Source organism: Sylvia atricapilla, chromosome Z (assembly GCF_009819655.1).
Source record: "Sylvia atricapilla isolate bSylAtr1 chromosome Z, bSylAtr1.pri, whole genome shotgun sequence".
Lineage (NCBI taxonomy): Eukaryota > Metazoa > Chordata > Aves > Passeriformes > Sylviidae > Sylvia > Sylvia atricapilla.
Window position 1 is genome coordinate 40537513 of NC_089174.1, and position 18607 is coordinate 40556119.

The 18607-nt window shown below is 35.3% G+C and overlaps 1 protein-coding gene across 2 annotated transcripts in view; it reads right to left on the reverse strand.

The window, feature by feature from the left end:
• Nucleotides 1-18607, reverse strand: part of AUH (AU RNA binding methylglutaconyl-CoA hydratase) — a 105418-nt gene that overhangs the window by 40230 nt on the left and 46581 nt on the right. For both annotated transcript variants that reach the window (XM_066340055.1, XM_066340054.1), the window contains exons 5-6: nt 11014-11106; nt 10020-10076 (exon numbers count right to left, since the gene is read on the reverse strand). In XM_066340055.1, the coding sequence (XP_066196152.1) occupies nt 10020-10076; nt 11014-11106 (150 nt within the window). The remainder of the gene's footprint in view (nt 1-10019; nt 10077-11013; nt 11107-18607) is intronic.

Consider the following 18607-nt stretch of genomic DNA (forward strand, 5'->3'; position numbering starts at 1 on the left):
TCAGCAAAATGAAAAAAAATTCTATTACAGTAATGACAAAAAAACCAGCTAACCCTTAGCATACTGATATTTCCAAGAAAAATATTCATACATATGTTTAGATGATTAAACTGCTCTATTTATGTATCTTACAATACAGGTGAACTAGTGATTCAGGCTGAGGATTGTCCAAACATGCCAGTTTCAACATGCCAGAACAACTGAAAGTTTAGAAAGCCATCAAACATAACTATATTTCTCTATTTCATGCTGAAATATAAAAAAAAAAAATCCCACCTCTCCCACAAAAACAATCATGTGAACCATGACCACACCACATACTAATAATGTAATAGTATAAGAACACTACAAACTACCAAAAGAATTTTCCTAAAAATAATTTAAAAATTAATACAACCAAAAATATTTCAATAGTATTGTCCTGGGTTGTAGTTTAGGATGTATTCTATCACCATCTTCAGTTAATGGCCCATCAATGCCTTTTGCATGACTCCCTCTGGGAGTTATCTCTCTCTTTAATGAGCCATCAAGGACCTCTTCCATGACTCATCATCCCATTGTGAGATGCTCCGCCCATGGGGAAGAGCCAAGCATTCTCACCTGGATATAAGCTGGGATTTGGGACAGTAGAAGCAGCCCTCACCCACTGGTTTCCCAGAGGACTGGAGCTACCAGACCTTTCACTGCTTCAGGAAGACCACCTCGTCTGGACTGCTTCCATCACCCTGATCAGGTCGTATTCTGACTCTGTCAGTGGTTTTCTCTTTTTTGTATTGTTGCATTTATTTTATTTTATTTTATTTTTCCCTTTTCTTCTCATTAAATTGTATTTCTGACTTAGAGCCTCTCACTTGGTTTGTTTTCAAACCACAACCAATATGTTTTTAAGAAAAACACAGGTTTCAAACACAGAAATATGTATCCAAGTCACTTTCACTTGATCTACTTGGTATGAAAAACGAAGTAAGTATGTCCTGCATTTATGTGACTTATTAGATCAGAATGTTCTTTCACATTGTCCATCTTGAGTTTTTGTTTTATGTTTTATCACATTAGAAATGAATCACTAATAATTTTACTTTGGTTTTACTCTTATTACTTTGGGGAGCAGTCAGCAGACGCAGAGAGTAGAGAATAGCTTAGTTCACTGTCACTTGAAAGAATCTGAAAACAAAGGAGACATCAAAAGATGCATTGGACCAAGTCATCAAAATTTGCTAGCATTCATACAGCAAATCACTGGTTATTATGCAAAGCAGCCAGACCTTTCTTTGTTCCATGCAAGAAAATCATATTGCTAGCAGTCTCATAAGATAAATATCACAAACCAGAAGAGTATGCAGTAGCCTTTTACACAAGTCTCCATTGAGAATACTGGTTTTAGTAAGAGTCAATGAGAAAGCTGCTATTTTTGGCCCATTTTGCCATTTCTTTAATTGAAAAAAATGCATTTCCTATTAAATTCCAGAAAAATAACTAGCCCTCAAATCAGATTTCATAAATTTTCTTCGAGCACTGCAGAGGTATAGGATAATACTTACATATAGTGGATATACCAACAAGATGTTTGGCCCCTCTACAGAGCTCAGGTATACAGCATAAAGTCGGAATTTTCAAAGATATTCCATTTTAACATAAAGTTACTGTTAAAAAGATCTCTAGTGCTTTTCCATCCTCAAATGCCATTAAGACATTTAAGTAAGACTCAGAGAAAATTGGATTAGAAATAAAAATAGTTATTTACTTACACCACCTTTCCAGGGTACTGTGAAGAAAGGACATGTTTTCAACTACCATTACTCAGCCATGGACGTTCAGGCTACAAATTTCATCTGAAAAGTAGAACTCAAAAAACCCCACTACTGATTATGAAACCTGAGACCAAAAAAATGGCAACTCTTTTCATGCTTGCAATGGCAATGATAGCAGATCAGCAGTATGACCTGCTGTATGTTCCATCACAAATTTAACCTCAATATCACAAATTTAACACCTCAAAGTCCCTCAAACCACACCCCTCCTATTACAAAAATAAACCAAAGAAACAAAAAATCAAAAGAGCCCATAAAAACTTCCATTATTAAGCTTTAATCTGTGCGCAACGACCAATTTTGTACAAGTCTAGAAAAGCCTGTATAGGCTATTTATAAGCTATATAGGCTTTTACATATATATATATATATATATATATATATGTAAAACATACATACCCAGCTGTATCTGGGTACCCAGCATCACTACTCGCAGTGATGATGCCTAACATTTTAATCAGAGCTATTTTACTGCCATAGGCAAAATTTAATTTTTTCAAGATGGTGGATTAAGGGCCAGAATGCTGTGCTGCTTGTACCCTTGGGAATGGCAAATGAGGAATAGGAGAAATATTCAGATCTAAAGTAAGGTAAAAGGCTCAGAGCTGGGATGCACACAGAGAGAGGAGGGATCCCTGCAGAGCTAGGTTTGATCCTTCTGTACAGCAGAAATAGAAAAATTGAAGATAGCAGCAGCATTGCTAGGAATTGCTAGCCAGCTGTGTCACTGTCAGTAAGAACTATTTTCTGGCCATTGAATCCTTCTTCCCCAATAGCAGCATCAAGCTTGTCTCTCCAGGGCTCTGGCTCATGTGAGGTAGTGAAGGGCTAACAGCTATTTTGCTCTGCACTGCCACAAGTGACTGCCTGCTGTGCCTGTGGCAAAAGACAATCCTGATTTCAACAAAACACTGTAGAGCTGCAGATGAGAACAAATCTGAAACACCAGTAAATTCAAATTACTAAGCTTCTTTTTATTTGACAACACTATAATAATGTGCTTTTCTAAAGAATTATATATCATCCATAGATGCTGAATTTCTGTACTTTTTTTAACCAGAATAGTTCTCAGATTTTTCTCAGATAATTCAGACTGTCATTTAATGTGGGGTAAAACCACGGCTTCAATCAGTTCTCTCTCCATGTATTTACTAATTACATGTATTTTCCTTTTGATTAAGTTGCTGGTTTGTTTTCATTAACAGTCAGACCCTTTTTGCATGATCAAAACTAGAAATGTTACTTTGAACAGCAGTCCTGTAACTGATCACCTGGTAGGGTGACCATGACTATATCCAGACACTTCCTCAGCCTCTGTTAAGCCAGTGACAGATTGCAGTTATTAACAGGTCAGTGAATAAATTAATTCCAGGGCACTGAAAATGATGTCCATGAAATGAAAAGTGGCCTTGCTGACATTGCATCACTATTTCTAGACAGTGTGCTTGAACACCAAATAAATCTCACAACTTGGAGGAGTGCCAAAAATTAGTGACCTAGTTTCATTAGCGTGGGAAAAGACTAGCAATTGGTCCTAAGAGAGCAGATTACCAAAATAACTTCACACAAAAACATTCCATGAAGAATTTTTTTTAAATCAGACATATTCCAATCTAACAAGTCATTGAAAATCCTCTCTCCCTTGAAATGTCAATCTGAGATCCATTAAATTCTAAAGTTAAAGTGCATTTGTATTACTCATGCTGACATTCCTATACAACATTTCGATTAAACAGAATAAATATTATCTTCTTTCCATCTCATTATCTCTTTCCATCTCATTCATAATAATTTAATACTGTTTTAAATCAAAACAGCTTTTGCATTTTCAGTGAAAAATGTAACACTTCAGGCTTAAACAAAAAGTTTTACTAATAAAAGTAAGTCTATTTTTAAGCACACAGTAATCTGCTCAGTAATCTTCCTTGATTAAAAATTCCTTGGCTTCTCTTCAAAAAACACACTGAGTATAGATGAGCTCAACAGCTGTCAACATAATTTTTAGGAACTTACCAAGTATTGTTGCGTCTATACTAGCCCCCATTTATACACTCCAGCTGGTCCACCAGAGCCCCACTCCCAATCCTTCGCCTCCAGTAACATCTATATTGAGATGAAGACATTTTGAAGAGGGGAATCTTAACAACAATGCAAAGTAAAAAGATACTTCATCTTCTTTTCATCTTTCCAAAGCCTGTTGCTTTCTGTGAATTGCTTTCCATTTGCTAATCCAGCAAAGTGCAGAAAGTAAACAGAATACTATTACAGCACTGGTAAAAGTCCCAGAACATTCTTTCATAAGTCAGACTTGAAAATTACATAAGTAATGCAATTAATTTCACCCAGCAATCCCTGCTCACAAGTCCTTACTAACACATGCCAATGACAAAACCACAACTGTTCTGTGTGTGCTAGGCGCAGTGAGGGTCACTTGCGCAATGACTACACAAGAGGTCTAGAATTCAAAAGGCTGAAAAAATCCCTGATCATTTAATCTCCTAAGAATGTTGGGTTTTCTTTTATCCTCTGGATTCCCTCTGGATTCATGGCTACTGAAAAAATCCTAGAGGATGATCATAGCTTTTGCAAGCTTTATTGTGGCAAACACTCGTGTCAATGGAAATTTTGAGTAAATAATATAATGAATACTGATTACTAAGTTTTGAAAGGACATACCCATCACTTAAATTTCAAAAATGCTGTGGCAGTATCTGGGGAAAAAATAAACTGAATGAAACCTCATACTAATTACTTTCTTCATAATAAACCATTCACGTAAGAGTATCAATAGGAAAGTTTTTACACCTTATTTCTTTCTCCTGAGCTATTAAAAATTTTCAAAGTCCTCATGTTTGTGTCTCCAACCCCATTTGTTTATCTGTCAAGTAACCTCATGATTAGTGTGCATATTTTTTACTCCTTCTCTCCTACACTTTCTGTCTCTGTGCCTATGCACAATGTCTTTCACCCCAAGTGAATATAACCTACTTTGCATGTACATTATGAAACCTACAGTGAATTTCATTCATATTGTTACAGCTGGCCTAGACCATAATTTCTATTCAGTGTCATACTATTCTAAATATGTGGTAAGAAAAGCAAAGCTGCAAAAGCAAAGTTTGGGTTTGCTTTCTTTTCAAAGCTTCATTGCGTAGCGCCCTGCAGTACAGAGAGAGTCTGGAAAAGATACAAATGTGATAGTACAACCCATGCTCAGTGAAAAAGTACCTGAATGAGGCTTAAGTCTACATTATTTAAGGATGATGGAAGAAAACAAGTAACTCATTGCATTTTTTTCATTTTTCTGGCTGTCACTCAAAAATTACCAATCCATTAATCTCACAAAACTATTTTCCAATTCATGAAAGCTTTCTTATATACCCATGGGAAGGTAATTTATAACATTGCTCAGGTTGTAACAACAAATTTTAGTAAAAAAAGTACTCCAAAATTCAATCTTGATATAAAGAACAATGGTTTTATTCTCTCAAGACATGACAAAATCTAAGGAACATTCAATCAATGTTTGCTGGTAAAGTTTGATTTCTCCATTGGTATATCATACCAATCTCAAAACTTTTATGCTCTGCTTTCCAAGATCAAGAAAATTCCCTGCCTCTGTTCTGGCACTTCCTCTAATATTCAACTTGGCTTCTGGGGCTTTCTTTTGTCCTTGTTTTACTTCCTTCTCTCTCTGCAGCATCAGAGGAAAAATCTTAACCAAACACAGTATGTTGCACATGCAGTGCTGCTACTTAAGATACTGAAATTTCTCAAATGCCTGACTGTTAATTCTGCTTTGTAAACAAGGTATCTCCAAATTTAGGTCAGGAAGAAACATTCTGCAACCTCTGCTAGCAAAATAAAGTAGAATGTCAGAAGTGGTCAATTTCTTACATTGAACTTGACATTTCAAATATTATTCTTTGCAATCGCAGTCATCTGGGACACACATGAGAGACTTGGATACCTCCTCTTTCTGTAGGAAGTACTAGTTGAGTTTTTAGTAGAGATTTGGAAAGTGTTCTATGCCTAGCAGGCAAAGGAAAAAGGTTGCTCTGAGGATCCCTCTGCAAAGTTAAGTATTGGAGATACCTGCTTCATGAAGGTACAAGGGAGAGTTTGGATAACAGAGTTCTATCATCACTTTTGCTGTATACAAAACAGTATTGGGCAATATTCTTTTTATAAAATGAAAAAAAAATGTATTTATAATTTGTGAAATATTAGTTTCATGTATGGAGCTTTTGCAGTATTAGTATTGGAAGACATTTTGCAGTTTTGCCTCAACATCACCATTACAACTTATCAAAAAGCAAGGGAGAATATTAGTCACTTGATGACCATCATCTTACTTTTATTAAAGAAAAAGAAACTGTAAGAACCATAATTCTCTTTAACTTACAGAAGCAGAGCAAATTTACCCCCTATCCAGAAATATTCTGTTTATTATGTTTAATTACTTTGAGGAAAACATGGATGTTAAGACACCTCTTTTCTATGCTATTGGCAGTTTCTTATTTCAGGCCATTTGTTAAATACAACTCACAAAACAAACATTAAAAATATTAAGATATAACTAGAGGTATTGAGGCTTCACACAACTGAAGAAAAATAGATGTTGTTAGACAAACTAATTTAGGGTTTTTTTACTCTAACAAATCATAATAGAATTGTTAAATGCTCAACAGTCACTATTAGTCCACTGCAAAAAAAAAAAAAAAAAATTAATTTTTTTTTTTTAATTGTAAGTCAAGAAGAAAAAAATGCATTTTCTTGGTTGTTCCACAGTAAATAAAATTTCAAGCATGGTATTGATGAAAGACTGAAGATGTTGATTCAGGAGCATATTTTAAACTGTTTTCTACTAGTATTTAATATGTGTGCTTTACAGTATTAAAACTCTGACACAGGATGGAGATAAAAAACAGGAGAAGTTATAGAAGTCACTAAAGACATTACAGACTCACTGAAAAAAAGACCCCAGACTCATAGCTAACTCTTCACTTGGGTTTTCCTCCCCATCAGTCAGTCAATTGTCACAGGACCATGAGCTGAACTTTAGAAATTTAAAAAGACTCTTTTACAGATTTCCTTACGTAATTAAAAAAAAAAAAAAAAAAAAAAAAAAAAAAAAAAAAAAAAAAGGAAAAAAAAGTGTATGTAAAAGCTTGGGACACTATATGAAAAAAATAAAAGAGAAAAAAGAATGGGCTAGTGAGGGTAGAAATAAAGATGAACAAGAAAGGTACAGTATTACCTAGGTAAGATGTATGAAGTTATACAAAATAAGCAGATCTTTCATTCTATAATTTGTGAAGATGTATCATCAAGAAGCACCTATACACACAAAAATGACACTAAATCTACAGAAGCTTTCAAGTCCTACCTCAGACATTACAACAAATACCAACACTTTAATTTTTTAGCATTTATCAAATGCTATTCCTATTACCAATGAAACTGAAATACAGAAATCTAAAGAATATCCTAGCAGTCCATTTTAATGCACACTGGATTTCAACTTGAAATGCCTGACATTCAATTTAACCTTTACGCTTGGCTGAATTGGACAACTACTGCTGTTAGCAAGAACGCATTCTGTGTGAGTTTTTCATATGCAGAAATTCCCTTGATATCTTTCTCATCCAAAATAGAAAATGTTTTTCAGCTTTAAAGTAAGTACTGCAACAGAGACCATAAGGATGATTTTAAAAGCAAAGAATTAATACTTTCATAGATAAGGAAAATGCACTATGATTACCTAAATTTCAGTCTTACACTGGTTTTTTTCCTACACAAAAAACCCCTAGTACTCACAGTACCTCACTGTGTCTTGTGATAACCACACTTCATTAAGAATGGAATAAACCATAATATACAACAAGGTCCAAAACACAACAGGTGATAGGCTCTAGATCTATATTTTAATACTACTAAATTCTAGTAACAATCCTCAAACACAGCTCTTCGATTCTAAATTTCGGGGGTTTTAAGGCGGCAAACCCTCACAGTATAAAAATATGTTTCCCACATAGCCTCAAACACCCACCCATTAATTATCACCCAAGTTAAAATTTTACATCTATCACACACTCCTGGTAGCTAACAGAACAGAATAAAAACAGTAGCTTGCCATGGTACAGAGACCTAGTACCATGGTACTAGTACTGAGTTGCAAAAAAGCAACTCAGTTTGCCAGCAGATTTCAGGAGTACTAGATGGCAGCAGAAATCGATGTAGGCCTCCTAAGAGCAACAGCTCACTTTTCAGCTCCACTCAGCAGTTCTGTTTTGGCTCAATGCAGCTTTAAATAAAGACTCTTGGAAAATATTCCATTAATCCATGGAGCCTATGGTTCAAGTGTGTGGCTTCTCTACCTAAATAACATCTGCAAAATTCCTTCACTCACTCTTCACTTTCTGATGACAAAAGGCACAATCAATTACTATTTGGACGACAAGAAGCAAAAAGGGCTGAAACACTGTCATTGCTCACCAGAACTGGTGCAAACAAAGTCTGATCAGGAAATAGTTGTGATTAGATCAAATAAGTGCAACAAAAATAGTTGTCAGAAGGCTGATATGAATAGGGAAAAACATTCATCACTGAACATACTCCAAAACATTGTAAGTTGAAAAGTCAATGTAACACGATTAAATTTGTCACATTTCCAAAGAGCTGAAGACATACACCTGAATCAGTATTTTAGGATGAGGGAAAAAAAAAATATCATCTAACCTCAGTCGTTGAGTAGCAGTAAAATATTCTGAAAAACTGATAATGAGTCAGCTAACTAGCATTTTAAGGTAACAGCACATAGATTTGAAACATCTACAATTAACTGACCACAGGGAAATGAGACAACCTAAACCAGTTGAAAAAATAGATAAAATATATGGAGAATTTGAGCTAAATTTCATGAACTGGAGAGTATGTTTCCAGTACGGTTCTACAGAATTACTTAGGAAAGGAGGGGAGTGGTAGGACAGTGAGCAAAAACTGACAATAAAGATAAACAACAAACATTTCTGTCTTTCTTCACTGGGACTGATTGCCAAAGCATATTATTTCATGACTCCCAGTAAATACATCTTTAAAATCCCCTGCATTATTATCTCTATCCACCACTGAAAAGAAACCAGACATCAAACATAACTGTTTTCCTTATGTAAAATGTAGCTCTGACCACAGGAAGTGTTGATTGAAATCATATCTCAACAATAATCAAAACAATATAGCAATTGAAATTGTCAATAATTATCCAGATTAGTCATAGGATGGGACAGTTTTATACACAAAGTTCATACCACTATGCCCATTATGGTTGTTTTTACTGTTTTTTTATGTGACCTGCAATGGTATCCATTAGAACTGGATGAAGTGCTATCAGAAAAGCTTCCACCCATTATAAAGAAAGCTGGAATGAAGAAACGCTATAAAGTTTCCAAGAACTCCCAGAAATGAAGGCCAGAAATCACAGGAATGCACTTTTTTTCCCAGAAATTGCTCTTTTCCCAGAGCAGCAAATATCTTAATTCAAGTAGCAAGGATTTATACAAAAAATAAAACCAAAAGATTTGTAACAACGCCTTGAAAATTATTTATTATGTAACTTTCCTTCACCTTGAGTCTACAAAAAGTAGGTCAACTGGCCTTCCAAATATAAAAGAAATTTTTTACTCAAAATATCTTGGCAAGATAACAGTTTTATCCACAGCTATACTTTCAGTTCTTCAACTCTTTACAACCAATACACAAGCAGCTTGAAAACAGATTTTGAATCCTAAAGTACCAAATGTTACGTAAAAGTGGATCTGAATTCAAATAATTGTTTTTTTTACAGTGATAGCTAATCCTTCTTCCTTGCTTGACCCTTAGCAAAATTATTCAGCCTTCAGATCAACATATTAAATGTCACTTACAGAATCACTCAATGTTGACTTAGTTAATGAAGACTTGGTTAAAAAACATAATATATCATATAACATATACAATATGTTTTAAAATATAATATATTTATCCTGAAAATAAGAAAAACACTTTTTAATTAATTTTGGTAAATATTGCAAGCAATAAGCTGCAACACATGCTATAATACTTAATACAAATATAAAAATAAGCAGAAATCCATAAGCAATTCAAAATCTATTACTAAGTACATATGTTATTTAGTTATCCGTGGTGACAAAAGCAAAACATTCATACCTGCACCTGGAATGATCGCCAACTTTGTTTCAACTAGGCCCATTTTAGCAGAAGATGCTAAAAAAAAGAACGTAAAGGAGTTCTTACTATAATGTAGAGGCGACAAAAATCTACCAAAAAATAAGTAATGATGACCTAGAAGTTTGCTAATACATTACATTTTCTTCAAAAAGAACAGTAAATCATATTTTAAAGCATTTGTTTATTTAAAAAGCTTCAAATAGATTCAACTGATCTGCTTTAGTGAAAGATCCAACTATTTCCATCAAGGCAAATACAATACTTTATTAATTTTCACATAGCGACTAAGCAATTACAGTGAGTAACAGAGACTTGCTTCCAAATGGAAAGTAATAAAAGAAAACTGCTGTTATTGCTTAACATCTCAGAATGGGATAAAATTCTGTATCTGATTATCTGAATTTTTTAGGTGACAGAATATTCTCTAAGGTCAAATAACTTTATAAATCCTAAGCTACTGACAATTGCTCAGGACGAAGTTTCCATTTACTTTCTATCAATCTGCTTTACAGTTCTGATAGCTTATTAGCTCAAGGTTCCTATTTTCAAGAATTGTTGTCACTTTTATAATTTAATTTCTTATGTAGTAATACACCCACTAGTAACTTTTGTTCTTTCCCTTCACCCTTTTTAGATAAAATCGTATCTCCATCTAGAGCACTTCAAATGCACAAGAATTAAAAAAAATAAGGAAAAACAAAAAGAATTGTATGACCTTTCTGGCAAAACTGATAAAATTAGGTTCGGAAGAATCGAATAAACATTTAATAAAACCAGTCAAGCTAAAAAGGTTGTTTTAAATGAAAGATCACCAAGTATTTAGACAGGTTTCTGCTAAAGTCCTTCAAAATAACAGGTTATAAACAATGTCAAATACAAAGTAAGTTTTCTGAGATTGTCGCCAACAGACAGATTAATCAAGTCAGCTGTAACACTAATAACTGCTCTATTCCATGGCAGCATTCAGACCTACCTGCCACTCGTATATCACAGGCTAACGCAAGTTCTAGGCCACCACCTAAGGCAGTTCCATCTATTGCAGCAATAGTAGGTACAGGCAGATTAGCTGAAAAAGAAAGTATCGATTAACAACAACCTCATAAAGAACACCTCTGGAATGTGATTTCATTGCATTTTGCTCATTCTATAGTCACAGTATGGGAAAAAAGTTTCAGAAAGTACACTGTGACTAAAAATTGATCAGCAACACGTTGGCAAAAAAAATTTAGCCTTACTATGCCTCTGTGCTTGAATACGTTTCCATGTCCTTCTCTGGCTTCTGCTCACTTTTGACAAAAATCTGAAAAGTAAACTTCTAGAACACAGATAGCAGATCTAGACAGAGCAGTTATACAAAGAGTCCCCAGTGAAATAGTGATGGATGTATGCATGTATGACATGCCTGTGATGCTTTCACAGCTAGAAGTTCTCTGTGTCTTGACATTCCCAGACCACCACTGGTAACAGTGGCCACCATTATTCCCCCTTTTCTTCTGTAAAGCAGCAGCTAACGGCTTAATAGAGGTGGGAAAGTCTTAAGTCTGACAAACAGATACACATACTGCCAGTACGTATGACAGGTAGCAGGACTCTAGAGGCCTGTGCAAGCATGGCATGGTTTGTATGTAATTTATCATCAGTGTTCTGACACAGGAAATCCATTTAAACAATCAGCTTAAAATACTGCTTTTCACCTTCTGTGATATCAGGTTCTCTTTATCCCTCCTCACCACTCAAAGTTTAATGAAAAATGCAGTTTCATTTTAATAATAAACTTGTGTGTTACAGCTTTAATTATAATTAGTGTAAGAGTTACCACTACCTACATATTTTAATATATACTCAAAGAGTAGTCCAGTAATACATTGTTGCTATTAAAGTTTCAAAGATAGCCAAAAGTAATTCATTAGCTGTACACTTGGGTGTACAACTTGTTGAAATGTTAAACCAGCTCCTAACAGCAACAGCTTTTTCTGCAGATGTTAAAAAGAACATTTTCTTTGTTTAAATACTTCAGCTAATTGAATTCAGTTACCAGCTCATTCAGTCTTAGCCAGAAATAGAAGAGAAAAAACTCCTCTGTCAACATATAAATGAAAATGATGCAAGAAAGACTTAAAAATACTTATTTCCTTTTCAAATCTAGGATAATGTGACAATATTAATTTAATGTATTATTTAGAACTCTTCCTAGTGAACTACCTAGTTCTAGATTTAGAAATTGTGCTACCTAGCTTACCTTTTTCCTGTCAGACAAATAAACTTCAGATAACTTCATTTAACAAATGAATCAATTAAATATTGGTATACATCAGCATGACAATTCATACAAGCCTGTAGCCTCTCATTAGGTAACAAACAAATACATAATTAAACAAAGGTTATTTTAGCTGCAAATTGACCTGCTTTTATGATTAACAACTAATGAAAATCCAATTGTCTTTAAAAAAAGCACAAAAACTTAGCAATGCTTTTCAAGATTCTAACAGATGCTTTGAAACAAAGGCCCTGGGGTGCTGGTTTAGATCATGATTAATAGTGATTATCTGAATCAATTTCAGCACCAAAAGAGGCTACTGATTACTATTTGCAAGAGTTCTTTCAGTGACTTAAAAGAGCTCAAGGTATCCATTATACCTGCCATCTGCCACAGAAGGCACAGGAGACAGAAGAACAGTAGAAAATCTGCTCTTTCTCTATTTACTTCTTCTTCTTAGTTATGTGAAAAGGCAACTCTCATTTCCAGCAGGGCCCGGTTGCTGACAGAAACTTATAACCCTGTCAACACAACCAATTTGCCAAACAGTCTTGTAATTTGGCTAGTTGATACAGTTAGCCTTTCTCTTAAAGAAATATGGCTTTGCCAGGGGTAAATAAAAAATAGTTTGCCTGAACATGAAGGCAGGGTCATTGTTAACATTAACTGCCGTTTCCAGCAGTTGCCTGTATGAATGTTCCATTTATCAGAGACTAGCAAACAGTATCTTGAGCACTATTTGCATGGCTTTTGCAGTACTCCAAGGCAGAATACTTTCCTAAGATAAGAAACTTCCGGAATTAGATATGGTGCAATTCAAGTAGACTATTACACATGGAATAGTTACATGGAAGTTACAAAATAAGTATTATAAAACAGCTTGGTTTCAAGAATTACAGCCAGCACTCCTATCATGAAATAATCAAAAAATCATAATCTAAGGGGATAAAAAGCAGTTTGATAATGTATGTTAGAATCATTGCTTCCCAATATTAATTTGGAAAGATCGCCTGACATGAGCTGACAATGAATGAAAGGCAAAAGACAAATTCCCTGTAATAGCCTTGTGTCTATCTATTAAATGAATTTAAGAAATTAATCCTTTTAACATGTTCTTGTGAAGCATCAGAAAAACTAGCACAGAAGAAAGCTAGTAATCACTTGTAATCACTCAGTAAACTGAGTTTCTAGGCTACTAGAACTTGTTAACAAGGGTAAAGCTTCTTGGAGAATTAGTATTTTGTAGTATAAGAAACACTTGATCACATTTATCTGCATGACTTTAATGTACAGCTGCCAAAACTGTTGAGCCCATAACAAAACCACACATGATGTTTGAAAAATAATGCCCTGTAGGCTTAATTCAGTTATATGCATGCAAATTTTAGGAACAATAAATTACACATATAGACAGGTCAGTCTCCACGATGATTCTACCTGGCAAGGCTCATTGCTGTGAGTGATAAAAAAAAAAAATATTTAAAGATTTGCCAAGAGGCCTAGCGGCTTTATACATTAACATTCCACATTTTTGTTAAAGTTCAAATAACATGATATAAATTTCAGGCAATTGTTGTACTACCACTTATTAGATCTAAATTCTAGATGTGATAGCAGTTTATTAGGGTGCAATCATGAGCTGCAGATTTGAAATAAAAAAGGAGTTTATATATTAAAGAAATAGATTAGCTAAACTAAATGAAAGAGTACAACACAGAAATTAGTAGATCGTGTATATATAAAGATGAATGTTGTTAGAAAGGGTTAAAAAAGACTAAGTAATGAGCAGCATTACACTTTATTTACAGAATTTCACTAAGTTACCATAGTACACGAAAGTGTGGAGTATGAAGGACATTAAATAATAAGGTAGTTCACACAATTAATTCAGAAAGGACTACTTCACACATCTATTATAATGTCAAACATGCTGCTTATTCTGTAAATACAGTTCTATTTTGCACATAAAACACATCCCAAGCAAATGCCAGTAGTCATATCCTAACGTAAGATCAACACTAAATTATATTACAGAAAAGTAAGGTTCTAAGTACAGTAAAGAAATAGGAGGGTCCAATTCAGTTTCTGTTATGTCACCAACAGAGCCAGAAATAAGACAAAAACATGTCCCTATATTCGAGACCACAGGAGCAGTGACTTCTAGCTGAAGAGAAGACAAATGTGAACAAGCAGACCAAAATAAATTTTATGTATTAAGTTGTTTGAGGAAGAATCTATTAGCACAGAAGCTGACAAAACCTGTAAAAAAGGGTGTTTACCGGCCATTCAAGACATGATATAGGTGGAGTGACCAACAGGTAAACTGAATAACTGCAATAAGGGAAAATAAACTTGGTAACATTAGACAGCTAAACCAAACCCATAAACAGCTCAAACAAAACAGAAAATATGTCATATAGCAATATAAAAAGATGAACCTGTGTGCTACTCTGCAGTAACTGTGAACCTTCAGCTCCACTTCAGGAATACATCCCTGGTAAACAGACATGTCACATGTAGTTTTAGATTAGACAGACAGGCAGCATCTTGTAGTATTGGGATACCTCCTACTTTCCTGTGACTCTTCATTACTTAAAGATGTACTGAAAGAATAAAGTAAACTTTACTCCCACAATTTTTCCATGACTACAGAATGTCACAGGGGGAGCACTTTGCAATAAAGCACATAAAAACACATGTAAGTAATTTCAAAGAATCACAATTGTTCTGAGCAGGTAATTGTTATTTCATCTTCAAGTGACTTTCCACATGATGTCTAGTGCTGGTGACTAACAAGGGATTTCCTTTCTGCTTAGAGACCGTGATATGACAAACAACAGGCCAGCATATGAATATAGGCACCTAGTCTGGAGGACTTGACCACTAAATATTTTCTCAGATGTGTGCCATAACGCCCACACAGCTGATTCATACTATTGTGGATACTGACATTCCCCAAATAGAAAGCAGAAACTGCCTGGACTCTACTGACCTGAATCATAAATGACTATTTAGTCTTCTGACTAATTTATTAAGAAAGTTCTTATAAAATTACAGATACATAAGATAATAGCTGGGAGGATTATATGTGACACTTTCCTTGTCACTCTCAAGCAACCTTTTTTTATTCCCGCACAACCTCAGTTTCTCATTATTGACAAAAAAAAAATGACTTGATCAACAAGGAAAAACCTACTTTCCATAGTAAGGAAGAAGGAAATATGAAGAATGGTAAAACCAAAACAGCAACAATTTACACATGAAAGTAGCCTTGCTTTTATGAAACATTATATACAGTAGATTTCACATAACAGGCAAAAAACCACTTTTTTCAGCTGATGTCCAATTACTCAAAGGAAGACCTATCACTAATGCTCATTTCTTACTGTGAGCTCCTGAAACAGGGAGAGGAGGAATAATATGGTTGTCCAGAATTCCAGACTTTGTGATCTATGTTTCTGATCAACCTGCATGAATTTGTTCAACCTGATTAACCTAAAGTATTCAACATGCAGGAAAAGGAATTATAAATTAAGAATATATGAAATTCAAAAAGACCAACCTCTTTGGAGTGTTTGCCATGCTTGCTAAACAAAATTATACATGCAAGATTTTCTGTAAGCAACTGTACCACATACAGATACAAACGGGAAAAAAAAAAAACATTTCTGAGCTAGACACAAGATTTTGAGATTTAGACTATTCAAGTGTCAATGAAGTGTATGAGAATCACCTGTTTGTAGCTTGGCAGCTGTTACAGACAACCTGAAGAATACCTGCACTACTCCCTTCCTTTAGCTAAGATGAAGGAGTCATCATTAAAGAACTAAAATCTGATAGACAGAATTCAGTTTCTCTAAAAGTAAGAGGTCTTCAATGTTACTGCAGTAAACACATCATGATTCCCATGAATCAGAAAATTCCATGAAAACCCACTCAAGCCCTAACAATGCAAAAATCCTATTCAGACCCTTAGATATAATTAACTTCTATTTTTGAAGCATTTTTTACAGAGCAGAGCAAATATTTTCAATTCAACTAATTATAGCAGAATTTGGTACCTACAAACATTCAAATAAAGCCTCAGTTTAAAGCCTGACTTTTTATGCATTTGATACAAAACATTAAAATGAAAGATAGCCACCTTAACTTCCCTTGCTATTCCTGTGTTGTCCTATACCCAGACAATGTTCAAAAAAGGTCCTTTTTGATCCTTTCTCATCTTAATTCAGGGACCTCTGGCAACCAACCTTCAGAAAGAACAGCTATTCAGATATAAACCAGAAGCTTGTCACTACTTCTAGTACCTACCAGATTCAAACCCCTGACTTGTCTTTAATTATGAACAGAAGAATTCTTTTTTCCCAGAAATAAACTGAAAAGGAATTAGTGAGCATACTCTACTTGCCTCAAAAGCTGTGAGCACCCACCTAAGACAGAAATAGCTATAGAATTCAGTTTTAAATAACAGCACAACTGGATTGCCATAGAACAAAGAAATAGATTGTCCAAGCTCTTTATTCCACATGCGCATTTCTGATTATTTGATAAATAAGGTTGATCAGTGAACATTTTACTAGGACAAGCAACTTCAGGGGACATTTCCAGCAAGTCATTTTTCCTTTTGAATAATGGATTTCATAAAACATAAAGCCAGGAGGATGAATTGTATAAATTGTATAAAAATATCCCTTTAATACTGTCAGTATTAAAGGGATTACTAGAGCAAAGTATACTATAAATTGCAGAAGAAATTAACAGTTCCACAATTTGTTATTTAATTCTAGCAAATTAAGAAAAATGTGGCAAATATCTGCCTATGTCTGCAGCACATGAGAAACCCTTAAGTCACAGAATGGTCAAGGCTGAAAGAGATCTCTGGGGTTCACCTTGTCCAGCCTGTCTGCTCAACCAGCATCACCTTGAACAGGTTGCTCAAGTTCATGTCCAGGTGGCTTTCGACAATCTCTAAAGAGGGAGACTCCACAACCTGTATCAATGCTCAGTCCCCTTCACAGTGAATAAGGACTTTCTGATGCCCAGGGAGAATCTCTTCTGTTCCAGTTTGTGTCCACTGCCTCTGGTCCTGTCACTAGACACCACCAGACATAGCCTAGCTTTGTCTTCTAACACCCTCATATATTGCTGAGATCACCTTGTGAGCCTTCTCTTCTCTAGTCCTTGCTTGCTCAACCTTTTCTCACCGAAGAGATGCTCTGGAGCATTTATCACCTTCAGGGACTTTCACTGGACTTTCCAGTAGCTCTGTCTTTCACTGATGAGCCTAGAACTAGCCATAGTAGTCAGCAGTGGCTTCACCTGTGCTGATGAGAGCAAAAGGATCACCTCCCTCAACTCCTGGAAACACTCATCCTAATGAAGCCCAGGATACCACTCTTCTTCCTTGCCACAAGGGCACAGTGCTATCTCACATTCAACTTGGTGACCCGCCCAAACCTGCAGGGCTTTCTTGTGCTACTGCTTTTCCATTAGTACCCTCATCACGTACCTGGTGCATGAGGTTGTTTGCATTTTCCTTTGTAGAAATTATTGAGGTTCTACAAAGGTTAGTCTATTTCTCCAGCTTGCTGAGTTCCCTCTGAATGGTAGCATAGCCCATTCCTTATGATTTTACACCAGCAGCAAACTTGCTGAGACTAGACTCTATCCCATCATCCAGACCATTAAAGGTGCTGAACAGGACTGAACTCAGCGCTGCCCCTGGGATACACGCTGGCTAGGGGCCTCCAAGCAGACTTCATGCTGCTGATGCACAGCATGCTGATGAGTCTGGACTCATTCATGGAGACAATTTTCGATCCATTTCACTGCCTTTTTATCTAGTCCATACTCACCACTTACTCCACAAAAATTTTACAACTGTCAGTTGGTACTGTCAAAAGCCTTAGTGAAGTCAGGGTAGACAATATCCACTGCCTGCTTTTCATCTAACAAATTACTCATTTCATCATAGGTTGTCAGACTGGTTAAGCAACATTTCCCTCCTCTCACTACATCTTATGACTATACCTTATGACTCTCTTGTCCCTTGTGTGCCCAGTAATAGTTCAGTTTTCACTTTTGTTCCAGAACTTCTCCAAGGACAAATTTTAATCTGCAGATAAGAAAGCTCCCTCTTCATTTCTCAGTACATTTATTTGAATATAGTAACAAGGAAAACTTCAAATTAATAAAAAGAATGGTCACATGCCCCCAAAATGTTTAAATACCATGAAGTGCATATGTGTAGATAGAGTCCATGATTCAAGGTCACCCATCAGGAAAGCAAGAAAGAGGAAAAAAGAGTCAT